We start from the raw sequence: 19064 nt of genomic DNA on the forward strand, positions 1-19064 counted from the left end.
TTTCAGAACATTTCATCACCCGCAAAAGAAACTTCATATGCATTATCAGTCATTCCACATTTCCCTCCTCACTTCCCCAGGTTTAGGCAACTACTAATATACTTTCTACCTCTGTAGGTTTGTCTATTTTGGACATTTTATATCATGAGGTATATGGTCTTCTCAGAGTGGCCTCCTTCAGTTAGCGTAATGTTTTTAAGATTCCTCCGTGTTGTATCATACATTAGTACTTGATTCTTTGATGGCTGAATAATATTCCTTTGTATTGTACTACATTTTTTAATTAGTTGATAAATATTTGTGTTGTCTCTACTTTTTGGCTATTTTTAATAATACTGCTATGAATATTCATATATAAGTTGACACATCCATCTTTGTTTTCATTTCTCTTAGGTACATACCTAGAAGTGCAATTGCCGAATCATATAATCCTCCATGTTAAACATATTGAGGAACTGCGAACAGTTTTCCAAAGGAGTTGTAACGTTTCTCTTTCCCATCAGCAATGTATAGCGTTATTATCTGCTTTGTTTTGCTTTTTAGTTATAGCCACCCTAGCAGGTGTGAAGTGCTTTCTCATTGTGGGTTTAATTTACATTTCTTTAATGATTAATGATATTTAGTATATTTTCATGTGTTTGTTGGTCTTTTGTTTATCTTATTTGGACAAGTGTAGAAATGTCTATTCAGATTTTTTGCTCATTTTTTAAAAAATTAGTACACTTTACCTCTTACAAAAAATTTCTCACACAATTTTTCTTACGTAAAAATTGAACAGAAAATATAGAGTTCCAAATCACTTCCTCTCTCCCATCTGTAGTTTCTACTATTATTAATGTCTTGCATTAATGTGATAGATTGTTAGAATTGACTAACAAATATTCATACATTATTATTAACTAGAGTCCATAGTTTATCTTGTCATTTATGGCAAGAAGGTTCACTCTTTGTGTTGTAGAGTTCTATTGGTTTTTCCAAATGTATGATATCATGTATCCACCATTACAGTACCATACAGAAGAGCTTTCACTGGCCCCCTCAAATCCCATGTGCAACACCTGTTAATCCTTCTCCCCATCCACTCCACCGACACCTGGCAAACACTAAGCTTTTTACTGAATAGTTTTGCCTTTTCCAAAATGTTAATAGCTGAAATTATACAGTATGTAGCTTTTTCAAATTGGCTTCTTTCACTTAGTAATGTATATTTAAGTTTCCTCCATGTCTTTCTGTGGCTTGAAAGCTTAATTCTTTTTATTGTCCTTCGCTCTTTTTGGGGGGGTGAGGAGGGGGTGGAGATTGGCCCTGAGTTAACATCTGTTGTTGATCTTTCTCTTTTGTTTGTTCTTCCCAAAGCCTCAGTACCTAGCTGTATATCCTAGTTGTATGTCCTTCTAGTTCTTCTATGTAGGATGCTGCCACAGCATGGCTGGATGAGTAGTGTGTAGGTCCATGCCTGGCATCCAGACTGGTGAACCCTGCGACACTGAAACAGAGCACATGAACTTAACCCTATGCCACTGGATTAGCCCCTGCTCGTTTTTAATTTCTGTGTTTTGTCTTTTTATTACAGAATTGTACAAATTAATTATATATTCTGGATACAAGTCCCTTATCAGATATATGACTATGACTTGCATGTATTTTCTCTCATTCTAAGCATTTTTATTTTTTCTTCATTTTTTTCCAGCTTTATTGATACGTAATTGACATATAATATTATATTAGTTTAAGATGTACCCCATAATGATTTTATATATGTTTATTTTGCAAAATGATTGCCACAGTAAATTTAGTTAACATTCATCAATTCACATAGTTACAATTTTTTTCTTGTGATGAGAACTTTTCAAATTTACTCTCTGTAATTACTTACTACAACTTTAAAATATGCAATATAGTATTGTTAACTATAGGCACCAAGCTGTACGTTACATCCCCAGGACCTATTTAATTTATAACTGGAATTTTGTACCATTTGACCATCTTCAACCATTTCCCTCACTCCCCCATCATCCCACACCTCTGGCAACCACCAATCTATTCTGTTTCTATCAGTTCATTTTTCTTAGATTCCACACACAAGTGATATCGTGCAGTATTTGTCTTTCTCTATCTGATTTATTTCACTTAGTATAATGTCCTCAAGGTCCATCCATATGGTTGCAAATAGCAAAATTTCCTTCTTTTTATGGCTGAGTAATATTCTATTGTGTGTATACATATATGTGCATGTATAGATATATATACACACATATATATATATATATCTATATCACATTTTCTTTATCCAGTCATCTGTCAATGGACACTTAGGTTCTTTCCATGTCTTGGTTATTGTAATAATGCTACAAAGAACATCGGGGTGCAGATATCTTTTTGAGGTCATGATTTAATTTTCTTTGGATATATACCTTGAAGTGGAATTGCTGAATCATATGGTATTTCTATTTTTAATTTTTTGAGAAACCTCCATACTGTTTTCCATAGTGGCTGCACCAATTTACACTTCCACCAACAGTGTACAAGGGTTTCTTTTCCCCCACATCCTTGCCAACACTTGTTATCTCTTTTTGATGATAGTCATTCTAACAGGTGTGAGCTGATATCTCATTGTGGTTCTGATTTGGATTTTCCTGATTATTAGTGATGTTGACCACATTTTCATGTGTTAATTGGCCATTTGTATGTCTTCTCTGGAAAAAGGCTTTTCAGTTTTTCTGCCCATTTTTTAATCAAATTGTTTTTTTGCTATTGAGTTGTATGAGTTCCTTATGGATTTTGTATTTTAACCCGTTATCAGATATGATTTGCAAATATTTTCTGCCATTTAGTAGGTTGCCTTTTCATTTTGTTGATGGTTTCCTTTGCTGTGCATAAGATTTTTAGTTTGATGTAGTCCCAACTTGTTTATTTTTGTTATTGTTGCCTCTGCTTTTGGTATCAAATCCAAAAGATCACTGTCAAGAACAATGTCAAGGAGCTGACCCCCTATATTTTCTTTTAGGAATTTATGGTTTCAGGTCTCATGTTCAAATCTTTAGTCCATTTTGAGTTAATATTTGTGTATTGTGTAAGATATAAGTCCATTTTACTCTTTTCATGCAGGTGTCCAGTTTTCCCTACACTGAATTTTATCCAAAATTTTATCCAATATTTGAATATCCAGTTGTGCTAGCACCATTTGTTGAAAAGATGATTGTTCCTTCATTAAATTGCCTTGGCATCTTTGTCAAAAATCAATTAACTGTAAATGTCAGCAGTTATTTTTGAACTCTCAATTCCATTTCATTGATCTATATATCTATCCTCATGCCAGCACTGCACTCTCTTGGTTACTGTAGCTTTATAGTAAGTTTTGAAATAAGGAAGCATGATACATCCAACTTTGCTCTTTCTTCAAGATTGTTTTGTCTAGTTGGAGTCCCCTGCAATTCCATATGAATTTTCCATCTCTGCAAAAATGGTATATTAATTTTCCAAGGCTGCCATAACAAAATACCACAGACTGAGTGGCTTAAACAACAGAAATTTATTTTCTCTCAGTCCTGAAGGCTGGAATTCTAACAGCAAGGTACCAGCAAAGTTGGTTTCTTCTGAGACCCTTCTCCTTGACTTGTAGACAGATGAGCTCTCATTGTATCATCACCTTGCCTTTCCTCTGTGAGCCCATCCCTGATGTCCTAATCTGTTTTTATAAGTACGTCAGTCAGATTAAATTAGTATCCACCCATATGGTGTCATTTTACCTTTATTACATCTTTCAGGATCCTATCTCCAAATACATATACATTCTGAGTTACCGGGAGTTAAGACTTCAACATATGAATCTGTAGAAGGGGGCACAATTTGGTCCATAACATTCTGCCATCAGGACCTCCAAAAGTCATGTTTTCCTCACATGCAAAATATATTCACTACCATCCCAATAGTCACCAAAATCTTAACACATTCCAGCATCAACTCTAGGTCTCAAATCTCATTTAAAGCAAGTGTGGGCAAGCCTGGAGGTATGATTCACCCTGAGGTAAAATTCCTCTCCAGCTGCGAACCTGTGAAAACAGACAATTTATCTGTTTCCACAATACAATGGTGGGACAGGCATTAGATAGACATTCCCAGTCCAAAAGGAACAAATCATAAAAAAGAAAGGCAGCACAGGTCCCAAGCATGTTCAAAGCCTAGCAGGGCAAATTCCATTAGATGTTAAGGCTCAAGAATATTCCTCTTTGGCTGTGCTTTGAACTGTGGGCCCATCAGAGTGGCAGCCTCACCTGCCTGGCCTACTAGGGCAGCAGTGTCACCCTCTCGGCCCTGGGCAGCAGCCTTGCCCACTGAAATGGAGGAAGTGACTCTGCTCTCTGATGCCAAAGAGGAGACAGCCTTGCTCTCCGGGGATGTGCCTTCTGAGCATGCGATGGGAGTTGCAGCCCTGTTGATCTTTGAATCACCTTCAGGGTCATTTTTTCCTTTCCTTGAAGGACAGCACATGTTAGAACCCAGAGAGTTCTACTGTCCCATCCTGTAGAATCCCAGAAGTCTGACAGCCTTCCTTCATTTTATCCCGTCTCTGTCCCTCCTAATCCAAAGCTGGCAGTGTGTCTGCTGGCATAACCCCATCTCTATTCTTAGCTTCTGCTGAGATGGCTGATTAGATCCATGAGTCATACCCACAATCTCTTTATGAAATGATTTTCCATCCACACCCTTGGTGTTCTCTCTAGAATATGCTTTTTCATTTTTTCCAATATAGAGAGGATGAGAATTTTCCACATCTTCAAGTTCTGATTATTTTTTTCTTAATAATACCTTCTGCAATTTCTTTCTCCTCTTGCATTTTACTATAAGCAGTGAGGGTATAACAAGACACACCTTCAACACTTTGCTTAGAAATTTCCTCAGCTAAATATCCAAGGTCATCACTCACAAATTCTATGTTCCACAAAACACTAGACACAGTTCACCCAAGTTCTTTGCCACTTTATAACAAGGAGCACCTTTCCTCCAGTGTCCAATAACGTGTTCTTCATTTCCATCTGAGACCTCATCAGAATTACCTTTAACATCTATATTCCTGCCAGTAATCTCTCCATGGCAATCTAGGCCTTTTCTAAAATACACCTCAAAAGTCATTTGCACATTTTTAGGTACTTGTTACAGCAGCATCCCATTTCATGGTACCAAAATCTGTTAGTTTGCTAGGGCTGCAATGATAAATACCACAGATGGGGTGGCTTAACAACAAAAAATTTATTTTCTAATATTGTGGAGGCTGGAAGTCCAAGATCAAGGTGCTGGCAAGGTTGGGTTTTTCTGAGGCTTTTTTCCTTGACTTGCTCTCATATGGTCTTCTTCTGTGCAGACACACCCCCATGTATCTCCTGTGTCCTAATCTTCTCTTCTTATAAATACATCAGTTAGGCTAGATTAAAGCCCACCCTAATGGCCTCAAGTTAGCCAAATTACGACTTTAAAGCCCTAGATCCAAATACAGTCATATTCTGAGGTATTTGGAGTTAGGGTTTTAACATATGAATTTGGAGAGACACAATTCAGTCCATAAAAAGTGGCCTTTGGGATTTTGTAAAGGAATACATTGAATCTGTAGGTCACTTTGGGGAGTATTGCCATCTTAACAATATTCAGCCTTGCAATCCATGAACGCAGATGTCTTTCCATTTGTTTAGATCTTTAATTTCTTTCAACAACGTTTCATGGTTTTCAGAGTTAGAGATTTTTACTTCTTTTGTTACTTTTATTCCTAAGTATTTTACTGTTTGGGGTACTATTATAAATGGAATTTTTTTATTAACTTTATTTTCAGATTGTTTATTCTTAGCTCATAGAAAGAGAATTAACTTATACGCTAATCTTGCATCTTGCAACACTGGAGGTTTGTTACCAGTTTTAATAAACTACCAGAAAAATAGTTGAATAAGCAGTTAAACAAAAAGACTACAGTGGATTCCTTAGGATTTTCTGTATACAAGATCACGTCATCTGCAACTAGAGATAATTTTACTTCTTCCCTCCAAATTTGTATGGCTTTTATTTAATATTCTTGACTTATTTCCATAGCTAGAAACTGCAGCACAATGTTGAATAGAAATGACTAGAACTGCCATCTTTGTCTTGTTCCTGATCTCAGGGGAAAAGCATTCAGTCTTTCACTATTAAGTATGATGTTACTTCTGGGTTTTTTGAAGATGCCCTGTACAAAGCTAAGAAACCTCCCTTCTACATTTAGTTTGTTTTCATAATGAAAGGGTGTTGGATTTTGCCAAATGCTTTTTTTTGAATAGATTAAAGTAACATGTGCTTTTCCATTTATTTTCTTAATATGGTCTATTACATTAATTGAGTTTCAAATGTTAAACCAATCTTGCATTCCTAGGATGAATTCCCCTTGCTCATGTGTATAGCCCTTTATATATGTTGCTGCACTCCATTTATTAATATTTTGCTGAGAAGTTTTGTATCTATATTCACAAGACATATTAATACGTAGTTGTCTTGTGATAACTGGTTTTATTATTTGTGTAACACCGGATTCATAGAATGAGTTGGAAACTGTTCATTCCTCTTTTGTTTTTTTGGAAGTCTTTATGAAGAATTGGTGTGAATTCTTCTTTAAATGTTTGGTAGAATTCACCAGTTGAGCCATCTGGACCTAGGCTTCTCTTTGTGAAAAAGTGGAGGTTTTCTTTTTCTTTCTTTTTTTTTAATTTTTTTATAATTCAACATGGTTTTTCAAAGGTTTATTTTGTCTTCTCTTTCTTCTTGCATCAGTTTTAGTAGTGTGTGTCTCTGTAGGAACATGCCATTCCATCTAAGTCATCTAATTTGTTAGCGTACAGTCATTCTCGGTGCCCCCTTAACATCTTTTCTATTTCTATTAGGTCGGCAGCAGTATTCCCTCTTTCATTCCTAATCTTAGTAACATGAGCCTTCTTTCTTTTTTTCTTGGTCAGTCCAAAACTTTTGTCAGTTTTGTTTATCTTTTCAAAGAACTAACTTTTGGTTTTCTTGATTTTCTCTGTTGCTTCTGTTCTCTACTTCATTAATATCCACTCTAATCTTCATTGTATCCTTCCTTCTGCTTGCTTTTAGTTAGTTTCCTCTTAAGTTTCTTAAGATGGATGGTTAGGTTATTGATTTGAGATCTTTTTTCATATAGGCATTTGCAACTATAAGATTTCCTCTAACCACTGTGTTAGCTACATCCCATGTTTTGGGTTCATTTTTGCTCATCTCAAAGTATTTTCTAATTTCCTTTATTATTTCTTACTTGGCCTATATGTTATTTAAGATTGTGTTTAATTTCCATGTATTTTTGAGTTTCCCAAATTTCTTTCTGTTGTTTACTTCTGATTTGATTCCCTTGTGTTCAGAGAACACACCTTGTCTACTTCTCTTGCCCTTTACCACTTTCTTCTCTCACAGTTAACATGCTGCCAGTGAAGGCCACAGGAAAGAAACTTGGACTGCTGTTGTTGTTTGACTTAGTGCTCCTACGCCTCATTTCCTGCCTGTGTCCATCCCCTTTATAGCATCCTAATACGTCTCATGTTGGCCTCTGCAAGCACATGTGCTTTCTTGCTGCCTATTTTAAATTTTTCACAAGTGACTGTGTCTTTCAAATCTTGGTGGGACTTCCCCTTTATGAATGACTGTGAACTCACTCTTCTCTTTTCTCTGTTCCAGACTTTCTTCCAGAGACTCATCCTACTTGCCCCTCACCTCAGGATTTCCCTTTCTTTGTCCATGTCAAGTGAGTTTCGACATAAGAACCTCACCTTGGGCGGGAGCTTCTCCACATCAAAGGGGAATTGCTGTAACATATTCAGTCACCAAGTCCTGATCATTCTACTTTACAATTATCTCTCTAAAAATTGTCCATTTTCTTCTTTTCTAAGATCACCATCACAGCCTAAGCCACCATCCATTCACTTCTGGATAACAACAGCAGATCACTACAGCCACTTTTGTATGCCTTTCTTCAGTTCTCATACAGCAACCAGATGAAACTCTTTGAATCCAAATACAAAGCATCATTTCTGTTCCTAAATTCTTCTAACTGCTTCCTCATGCACTTAGAATCCAGAGAAAATCCTTTACATGAGCATACAAGGCCTCCTTATAGACACTTTCTGCCTCTCTAGACTCATCTCGTGTGGTTTTTCTCATTCTTGATTATCTATTCTCCAGCTCTACTTGACATCTTTCTGTTCCTTACGTATGTCACAACTTCCTTTAACCTTAATTGTTTCACCTTCTTTAATTGTTATTTTAATAAAAATGTTACCTGTCCCCTAATTCAAAAGAAGCCTCTGGAGTATCTTTGATTACTTTCTTTCACTCATTCTCATTTACTTGTTCAATAAAGTGATGGAGCTGGATTTTCTGGATTAGTTTGAATTTATGCTTTTTTTCCAGACTTAATTTTTATTAATATTGCACTCTTTGAACTCATAAAGAGGACTTACTTTGGATTAATAAATTACAGTGTTCATTCTGTTGATCTCTATCTCTCTCTTCATATCTATTTGTTTTACCTAATTTGAATTCAGAACAATAATTTTGTCTTTTGAACCACAAGGTATCTTTTCAGCCTCACACTCCAGCTTTCCCAATACCCAACCAATTACCAATTTACAGTGAACTGCATGATCTTCCCTAAATATGGGTTCTGGCTTGTCTATTGTCAACCTATGATCATTAGCACGCTTTTCCAAAGATCTCAGAGTAGAAACCTAGAAAATCATGCCCCAATCTTTTTCCCTCCTGTGATTCTGGGCTAGAATCTGCCAAGGAAAGGCACTCATGTAAGATTTGGAAGGAGATCCCATTGTTATTCTCAAGTCAGTTGTCAGCATATGCACAGGTTGAGCTTGAGTCTCCTGCAAAGATTGCTGAGATTGACTGGCTTCCTGGTGAGCTCCTGTGGATCAAATAGCTTCCAGGAGCTGTTCTATGATCTCAGTTCCCCTCATTCTTCCAAGACTTGTGAAAACCCCTGACATCTTTTATTAAAATACATCCTACTTGAAATTCCTAGAGACGTTTCTGTTTTTTTCACGGAAACCTGACTTATACAATATATTCCCTCGGGAAATAAAATAAACTTACATTTAAACTTAATTGTAGAGCTTCATCTTTCAATTAAAAGATTTTTAAAAAGTACTTTCAAATAATTTCATAAGAAATACTAAAATCTCAAAAAGGAAAATTCTTTCTAAAATGTCATAAAATTGATGTGGTATCCAAATGATTTTAAGTAAGTACATGCAAATCATTTAGTGATGTCTGTGTATCTCTACCATACTATCCATCAACACTGAAAATTAGATACATTTTTGGATTGTGTCATAAAGTTTGTGAGATCTGATAACATATGACACAATTTCAGAAAGACAATAGAAAAATAAATTGCTTGTCATGATTATATAACTGTGAAAATTTAGGTCCATATAATAAAATAAATAGACTCTAATTTTTATTAGATTATGGCCCAAGAACTGCATCAAAATATACAGGACATTTTATTTTCTACAGGTAAATGATATAGTTGTAAGATAAATTCCTAGCCTATAACACTTTAAATAAATTCTAGCTCTGGCCAATAATATGTCATAATAACAGAGGTGTAAGAACCAAACCTCAATCACAAAATAATAAATATCTGTATGATAGCTTCTAGAAAAGGATGAAATATATGCATTATCGCAAAGGTCTATGGAAAAAGCATATACCATATGAAGACTACAGTTCAATTTTATGATTTTGAATTTACATCTATATGATATATACTTATTTTATTAATTTTAAATACTAAATGAAAACTTATGTGTCTTATTCAACTAAAATAGAATATGAACTAAATCACTTAGCTGATTTGAATGGTCTAGATTTCCTTTCAAAAATCTGATGGTTTGAATCTGAATGTATGTCTTCTTTTTCTCTGTATTCATTCAGGGATCTGAAAACTTGTCCCAACATTTCAACTTTTCTTTATAGAGAAATTACTATGACATCAAACAATTAAAAGACCTCACTAAGTGTTTCATTATAATTACAGCTATAAATTCTTATATATCATCTCATTGTTCATTATATACTCTCCGTTCCATACAGACACTCTCACATCCAGGTAAATCAGGCACGATCTCAAATTGAAATAATTAAATGTTCTGAGGGTAGTTATGGCTCTAGTTATCTCCATAATGATTAGAATCATATTAAAGGGCAAATATAATCTACTGTACTCCACTAATTACAAAATAGTTATAACACACCATGGAAATTGGCAGTTCATTTTTGTTAGTTTGATTCTATCACAGTTAAGGGATCAATATCAATGAATATCACTCCTAGACATTCCAAAGTCACAATAAATGTAAACAATCAACAATGGAAAACATCAAGACTGACACTATTTCACAGCCCAATAAACATATTGTCATCTATGGTTAGAAAGTAAAGGTTAGCCAAACCCTTGGCTAATAACTGGAGGTTGGAATTTCTTGACATCAACAAGAGATGGGTCTCAAGAATAGCAATCTCGAGTGATGAGTACCACTATGGAATACCGTTTCTATATCTTGTTTAATCTACTTCATCATCTTTAATTTCATCACTAGAAATATATATTGACTTTGTATGCCCATTTTTCATAAAATAAAGGGTTTGATTTTTTTTAATTCTTTATAGGACTTATTGCATCCAGGCTGATGAGTAGTAGAAAAGACACAAAGTTGCATAATCAAAAATATCCTTCTTTACCTAAGAGGCTCACTATTACAACCTGTATTTCAACATGGACCATTAAAACCCATATCTTTTGTACAGTATATACTACTTCAGAATGTTTTTGACACCCAGAAAGGCCACCTACTACAGTCTTGGCGTGTCTGGGATGCTTTTAATCACTACAGCACGTATCAAAGATAAAATTATCACCACTAATATATAGATAAAATTGAACTAAACTGTTGCTGATGGATTCTAGCTGGGTCTGTAAATCTGTAAAATAAATTTATGAAAAAAGAATTTGCAGCATGAATGAATGGATTATTGTTTAAATTAGCAGAGCCCACCTTCCCTAGTCCAGGGTTGAGGACTCTCCCTTGACGTTATAACTTATCTCTTCTGTGACACATGAACTTACTTACTGCAAATGAAATACAGGTTCCCAGACTCAGTGGTGTCCCGGAGTCCTAGGTCACGCCACCCATTTCATGATGGAAGAACTTTAAGAGTAACCTTTTAGAAACAATGCCTCACACTTTTCAGATTTGTGTTCAATTGTGTTCAGATTGGACAAGTGATTTCAATGACAGGTGCTCTGGTCACAAGGAAGTGTGCTCACTGATGGGTAGCACACTGAAGCAGACCATGGCTGCCTCCAGCCTTGAAGTGCATCACATGCAGCAGGTAATTGGGCATCTCTACATAGGACGATGTGCTCACATTCAAAAGCAGCAGCAATAGGGTCCTGCCTGGTGGCGCAGCTGTTAAGTTCACACATTCCACTTCAACATCCCGGGGTTCGTCAGTTCGAATCCCGGGTGCAGACCTATGCACTGCTTGGCAAGCCATGCTGTGGTAGGTATCCCACATATAAAGCAGAGGAAGATGGGCATGGATGTTAGCTCAGGGCCAGTCTTCCTCAACAAAAAGAGGAGGATTGGCAGTGGATGTTATCTCAGGGCTAATCTTCCTCAAAAAAACAAAAAGAAAAAAGCAGCAGCAATATTTGAAAGTGGTAACAGTTCACAAAGTGCTTCTGCCATATAATCTCATTTAATCCTCACAATATTCCTGAAAGTATACATGAGGACACCTATTCTGAACGATTAAATAAATTGCCCAGGTCAGACACTAGTAAAGGCAGAACCTCCTGACAACAGACACTGGGCTCTCCCCATACTCCCACAGCACTTTCTGTTTCAACACCTTTGATGAAACAAAGTGGCATTAAAATCTAAAAAGGAGCTAGGTTGGCACCATACTTGAAAGAAATCATTTCTGAATGATTTCCATCTCTGAATAAAAACATCTATATTGCCATTTCTAATATAAGCCAAATCTCTGTCATTGATTTTTTCCTGAATTTTAGGAAAAATTAACCATGAGCCAGTATAACTGAGAAAATAAGCAAAAGTACAGAGGAGTATGGAAATTTTGTTTCTAACAATAACTTTTTCAGAAAAGAACAGTCAGACAAAGCAGTAATCCCTAAGAGACTTTGACTCCATTCCAAATAAACCCAAAAAGATAAGAAAAGTATGTGTCATGCCTGTTACAAATTATCTACATCTGCACAAATGAAGAGAACACCCACACACACTATAGGTATTCAGAAATGCATTGATGAAGAATGCAGAAACTCAGTGAGCAAAGAGCCCTTGTGTATTGAAGACCTTGGCATTAGGTCGAAAGGATGAGGTTACCTGCACGTTTGTGGTGCTAGGTTCACCCCCGCCCTCCTTCCCCTAATTCTACTGCTTATTCCTATGAAACTCCATCTATATGGTGTTATTATTCTGGTATTGTGCTATATCTTTGGAGAGTTACTGGACAGATAGTTTTTAATTTAGTTACTCCAATCTATACAGTAAGGGCAGATTACTTGGGGAAAAGATAAACCTGCTTTTTGAGAGCTTTGACGGTTTTTTGAATTTCTGCTGCAAAACTGCTGAAATCCTGGGAGAATTTTGGTTTTGCCAAAAGCATCATATTTCTACCATTCTCATCCATGTACAAGTTATCTTGTTGCCTGTTTATACAAAAAGAAAATAAAATACTGAAAAATAAAAATTGCATGAGGACAAAAAAAATCAACAAATATTCCTTAGGCATTTGGAAGGTACAGGCATTGTGATTGCTGCTTTGCGTAACATAAAATGAAAAAGATGTGACTGGAACTAGAAATTAAAATTAAATGGCATGAAAGAAGATAATCCAGAGTGTTACATCCGCTTCACATAGTTTACTTAAAACAATAAGGAATTATTTTTTATGAAATAAAGGGGATGTCATGTAGCATTACATACATATTTGACATATTATTTACATCTCAAAGTATGTCTTTTGCTAACGAATTGTTCATTATACAGCAAAAAAGCACTGACAAACTAAATATTACATGTTATGGTGTACCCAGGTGGGAAATTTGCTTTCTCTATTATAAACACATGGTAAGAACTAAATTAAGTAAACAATACTATTTCTGAGAAAAATATAATCTTAAACCAACCAGATACAAAATAGCTTAGTATTGTCCATAAAAAAGGAAATAAAAAGTCTTGGGTTGAGTTTAAGATATGTTTCTTAAACTTAGAGCTTAACCAAAGTTCTCAAAAGACAGAGGTAAATAATGAGTTTGGGAAATTGAAGTGAAAGTTATATCCATCTATGATTTTGATGTATTGTTAAAAATAGTTTTTATATAGATTTGATTTAGTTGACATCTTACCTGTGTCTCAAGTTTTCAATCTTTTTCCAAATTTTGTTAAAAGTTGCTCCTTGTGAAGAAGCCATTGTAACCTTCCAAGCAGTTCTGCCTGTTCTGCTTGCTATGTGTCTTCTATTGTTCAGTCCGAAAATGGCTTGCCAGAAACAGTACATCTTATTAGCTTGTATAAATCAGGGACATGCTATAGAGCTTACATTGGAAAGGGAATTTAGAAAAAGCAAGCATTGACGAAGAACAGAAGTTACCAGTGCCAGCACCTTAGTCAGTAGATGATCACTCTATGTCCCTTAGACAGGGTGAATTAGAGGCGCCATGAGTCAATAGCAGCTGCACGCCGGCTTTTACTGTGGTGTTGTGTTAAAATCGATTCAAGTGTACAAGTGTTGACATAGATATTATTAATAAAAATATATAATTTTAATTAAAATGATTGGACACTTTTGTTTTCATAGTGTACTCTCCTGTAAATCTTCAGTGTCTAATCAAAGAGGATTTAACCACAAAGAAGTCTGGATGATTCCATAAAGATATAACCAAGATCTAAAGTACTGAATATAGGAGCATGGGGAATGACTAGTGTTGGCAAGACCAGATGTTGTGCAATAAGAAGTATTCACAATTTAACAAGTCTGCATTGGATGTATGTCATGTGTCAGGCATTATGCTAACATAGATATGGAGATGCTTCCAGTAGGCTCTTCACATTCTTTCAGAAAAGACTGATTGATAAGGAAGCAGGAAATACAACATTTCTGTTAGGAAGACAAATAAGAAGGTAGTTACTTCTGCCTGGGGGTGAAGGGCCAGGGCAGGGGCATGAGTCAGGGAAGCTATACAAAAAGGACTGTAGTTCTTTATCCATTTCTGGGACCACGTAGTTGTGTGTGCTTTGCACCAGGCAACAGTCTCAGTGCTGGAGTCCTCACAGCATTGCTCAATCCACCAGCAGTGCTTAGAGACACTTTAAGCAGCCTTGTTTCTCAGATAATACTGCAGCTTAGAAAGTTGTTAACATGTCCATATTATATAGCTATTAAATTGCACATATGGGATGCAAATCAGGATTTTAAAATCTAAAAACTCCTTTTTGTACCACTACACAGTCTGTTTTACTGAGGTTCATTTTAAGCTCATTTTAAAACATGATTGGATTTGTGTTTTAGACAATGTGGAAGGAAAGAAGAGAGACAAGGATACCAGTTAGGGAGATTATTGAAAAACAAATGAAAAAATAAAGGTAGACGTTATGGATGTTGCTATATTTCAAATTCTTACTGAAAACAAACTCAGCATAGAGTTTGTAAGAAAAGATAATAATATTTATCCAGTTAAGCTGATTTTAAGTCAGGAATAGCGTACTGAAAGGAAGGCTCCATTTGTGACCAAAAGAGGGTAAATGCAAGAAAGACGAAGGTGCAGAGAAAAGTACGCGTGACATTCACTCGAGCACTGAGACTACTGCCTGCCATGAAATCACAGCCTAAGTGATTTGTGCACGTCAGTTGAGGGGATTTGACCCTCTTTGGTCTAAACAACTAGGGTACACTTAGGTATCACAGAACAATCTACAAATCATTACTAAAGTGTGTGCAGTTACAAGACAAAAGAAAATCTAATTATCTTTTTATTATAAAAGTAACAATAAATGGAACTCCTAGTTGCAAGGTTTGTGTTAGAGTAAAAGTTTGATAAGATTGCCAGGAGGTTAAAAATGAAATCAGCCGGGGCCGGCCCCATGGCCAAGTGGTTAAGTTCGCGAGCTCTGCTGCGCGGCCCAGGGTTTTGCTGGTTTGGATCCTGGGTGCAGACATGGCACTGCTCATCAGGCCATGCTGAGGCGGCGTCCCACATGCCACAGCTAGAAGGACTTGCAACTAGAATATACAACTATGTACTGGGGGGCTTTGGAGAGAAGAAGAAGAAGAAGAAAAAAAAAAAAAGATTGGCAACAGATTTTAGCTCAGGTGCCAATCTTCAAAGAAAAAAAAATGAAATCAGCCAATCTTTAGCTGACTTACTGAGGCAACATGTGAGCAGAACTTCAATAAGACCAGCATAGTCTTAAGAGTTGAGATAATAAGATACATTAATTTTTACCTAAAACCAGTGAAATAAATCTTTATGGAAGGACCTGGATGTGGCTGTAGGGCAGGACAAAGAGGAGGTAATGGTGTCGTTATCCATGCCAGGTACCTCTGGATGTGACGGGAAGGGCCAGATCCCCATTCACATCTTATAGGAAAAGGGAAATTGCCTGCAAACATGTGGATCCAACATGTTCTGATTATGCACTGGTGAAACACCTCACCTAGTAGAGTCGATTACAAACCAAATAAAACGCCAAATTAAATGAAGGGCCAAGTGACTCTTTTCTGCTACTTGAATTATTTAAAATAGTTCTTCCTGGGGTTATCACTCCTGGTCAATATTCTAATTGCCTTGCAGGAAAGAGCTCCAGGAACACGCAGAATAGATTTAGTTTCATTAGCCTGGAATTTAAGGCCCTTCTTTCTCTGCCTCAATCTTCTTTTATAAAACATTCTTCCAGAATGTTCTTCATTCCTAAGCATTAAACACACCAGGTTTAGACACAATAGCTGTACCATTCTCCAAACACACCTCAATTTGCTTCCATGACTTTGCTCATTGTTCTTTCAGACTGGTAAGCCCTTAACCTCTATCAAAATCTTAGCCAGTCCTTCAAGATATATCCTCTGTATAGCCTGTTTAAAGGCCTAGTTAGAATTAATCACCCCTTGTCCTGCACTACATGGCATCCTAATTGGATTTCCTATCAATGCTTAGATGAACATTTTCGTTAAATGAGTTAATATTTGTATAGTATTTAAAAGAATGTTTGGCATATTGTGACCACTATAACAGTATTTGCTATTCTTTTATGGAATATCTATAAAATCCTAGGTACTGTGTTAGCATTAGGCACTTTACATATATATTCTTAATATAGTAATCCCATAAAGGAAGTATTATTATGCCCATTTTTCAGCTGAGGAAACTGAGACTTAGAAATTTTGCATAAAGTGTATAGTTGAAGCAGTGGATACAGGATGTGAACCTGCGTGCCTGAATCTAAAGCCTTCACCCATCTTTCCTATTGAGCTACCTCCTCTCCTAGATTGTAAATCCTACAAGACAGAGACCATATTTTGATCATTTCTACGTACGTCACACAAATTCCCACTTGTAATTGAGGAAATGGACCACAAAAACGCAGTTTGAATTTGACTGAATTATACTATGTAGGAGGCAGCTATGGAACACAAAGTTACTACAGACAGTGCCTCCAATGCTGCTCGCCTACGGGGATGCAAATTGTGATGATTATTTTGGTAAATGAATTACACAAGTATCTATTGAATGCTTACTCGATGAAAAGGAGCTATTGGATATATCCATGCACAAGTCACTGTTTCTGTTTCGGAAGCTTTCAAGTCAATTGTGAGGAGAAACTTTGTGAAGAAGCTAACTATATATGAAGTTAGTATATAAGTATCACAAGGGAAGTCTTAAGAGATTTCAAAGGAATAAGATTGACATTTCTCAATTTTCTAAGAGTTCAAAAATATTCCATCTTGGTCACGAATTAAGTCTTTCTTGCAATACACTGTACATGAATTAATATCAACTTACTTGATAAATGTTATTACCTTTCTTATAAACAGTATGCTGAGTTTCATGTTTTCAAAAAGAATTTGAAAAACAGCAAATCCGTAACATGATTCAAGGAGTCAAAAGTACCACCTATGAGGTGCAGTTTTCTTCACTTTATGGAGACAAACTTATTGCCAAGCAAACCCTGGATGTGAGATCCAGAGAAAAAGGAACCCATACGTATTACAGAATTGATCTATGTGTTTGTTCTTCATGTAATTTACCCTATATGTAAATGAGTCAACTATGGTATCTATAAAATTCTTCCAACTGTATATTTGAAGCAAATCTATAGTAAGTATCCTACATAAATTAGATGTTTCTATACATACCTACTAATTAGATCACTTAAGTCCATATCTTTCTCATCAGGATAGTTGTATTGAACAGAGCGTTTCTTTCCTGATTCTTGTGTGAATGCTCTGAACTGTCCTCTGCTTCTACAGTCTGTGGGGAAAAAGTATCCACCTGAGCATCATGCAAGATGGGATGTCACCTTCCTGTCTAGATTATTTCTTTAATAGAGAGAAAGAGATATCTTCAGCCAGTTTGATATTGCTGAGTCACAGATTTCTGGTTTTGCATGTGGCTGAATCTGTTTTTACCAAAGCAGCTGAGATACAAGGCAGTTTGCAGAAATGTTAGAAGCTCTACAGGGAGATTGATGCTGAATCTGAGAGCGGACACTGATCCCAGGGTGTGTGTTATTCACTAGAGGCCTTGACAATGAAGAAAGGAGCAGAAGTATTGTGGGTGGAATGCTTGAAATTTTGAGCTCCTCAAATTATCTTATCTACCCTTGCTATGAACTAGAGATTTGTTTTATTTTATTTAATTAATTTATTATTTTTGCTGAGGAAGATTCGCCTGAGCTAACATCCTTTGCCAGTCTTCCTCTTTTTGTACATGGGCCGCTGCCACAGCATGTCCACTGACAGATAAGTGGTGTAGTTTCATGACCAGGAACTGAACCCAGGATACCAAAGTGGAGTGCCCAGAACTTAACCACTAGGCCACCAGAGCTGGCCCTAGAGATTTGTTTTTAACAATGACATCTACTGCACAGCAATGTGCAAAGTTTATTATACTGTACACTTAAAAATGGTTGAGGTGGTAAATTTTATGCTATGTGTTTCTTACCACAATAAAAACAATGAGAATAATATGAAAAGCTTTTTGCACATAAATATGAAGCTTAAAAAAAGTACTGTAAATTTCACCTGAAAATGGACTAGAAACAAAGATATTTTGAAGAAGAAAAACAATGATGTAGGAACTTACTTTCCCAAACAGTGTAACTACTATATATAAAGTTCAAAAAAAATTGTTAATACTAGTGAAAAAATAGATCAAAATGGAAAATGATAACAATCATTTAACTGGATAACTGGAGCATCTCACTATGCAATCAAATCTAAAGATTACATTGGGCAGCATACGTTGGAACGAGAGAGAAATTATTCTATAGATTTTTGTTTCAGGCAATTAGCAAGTGATTTCTTAGGGAAGGGGAAATCAAGATAACTTAAATCTTTACCTTACCATATGTAAATTAAATTCAAGAAAAATATGCCTCATGATACATTGTTAAGCAAACATGAAGATGAAATTAAGCTTTTTTTTTTCCTTGGTGAGATAGATTGGCCCTGAGCTAATATCTGTTGCCAATCTTCCTCCTTTTGTGCCAGTCTTCCTCTATTTTGTATGTGGGATGTGGCCACAATGAGACTTGATGAGCGGTCTGTGGGTCCACACCTGGGATGCCAACCTGCCAACTCTGGGCTGCCAAAGTAAAGTACACGAACTTAACCACTATGCCACTGTGCTGGCACCGTGATTTTTTAAATAACAAACTAAACTGCAATTGCTATAAAATTAGACACAAAATAAAAGTAAAACTTTGTGTGTTACACAA

General features: G+C 36.1%; 1 protein-coding gene across 1 annotated transcript in view; it reads right to left on the bottom strand.

Annotated features, from left to right (window-relative positions):
* Positions 1–19064, bottom strand: part of PXDNL (peroxidasin like) — a 443189-nt gene that overhangs the window by 18366 nt on the left and 405759 nt on the right. The window contains 2 exon segments of the mRNA XM_046641842.1: positions 12649–12778; positions 17482–17596. Coding sequence (XP_046497798.1) covers positions 12649–12778; positions 17482–17596 — 245 coding nt within the window.

The sequence above is a fragment of the Equus quagga genome, chromosome 16 (assembly GCF_021613505.1).
Source record: "Equus quagga isolate Etosha38 chromosome 16, UCLA_HA_Equagga_1.0, whole genome shotgun sequence".
NCBI classification, from domain to species: Eukaryota; Metazoa; Chordata; class Mammalia; order Perissodactyla; family Equidae; genus Equus; species Equus quagga.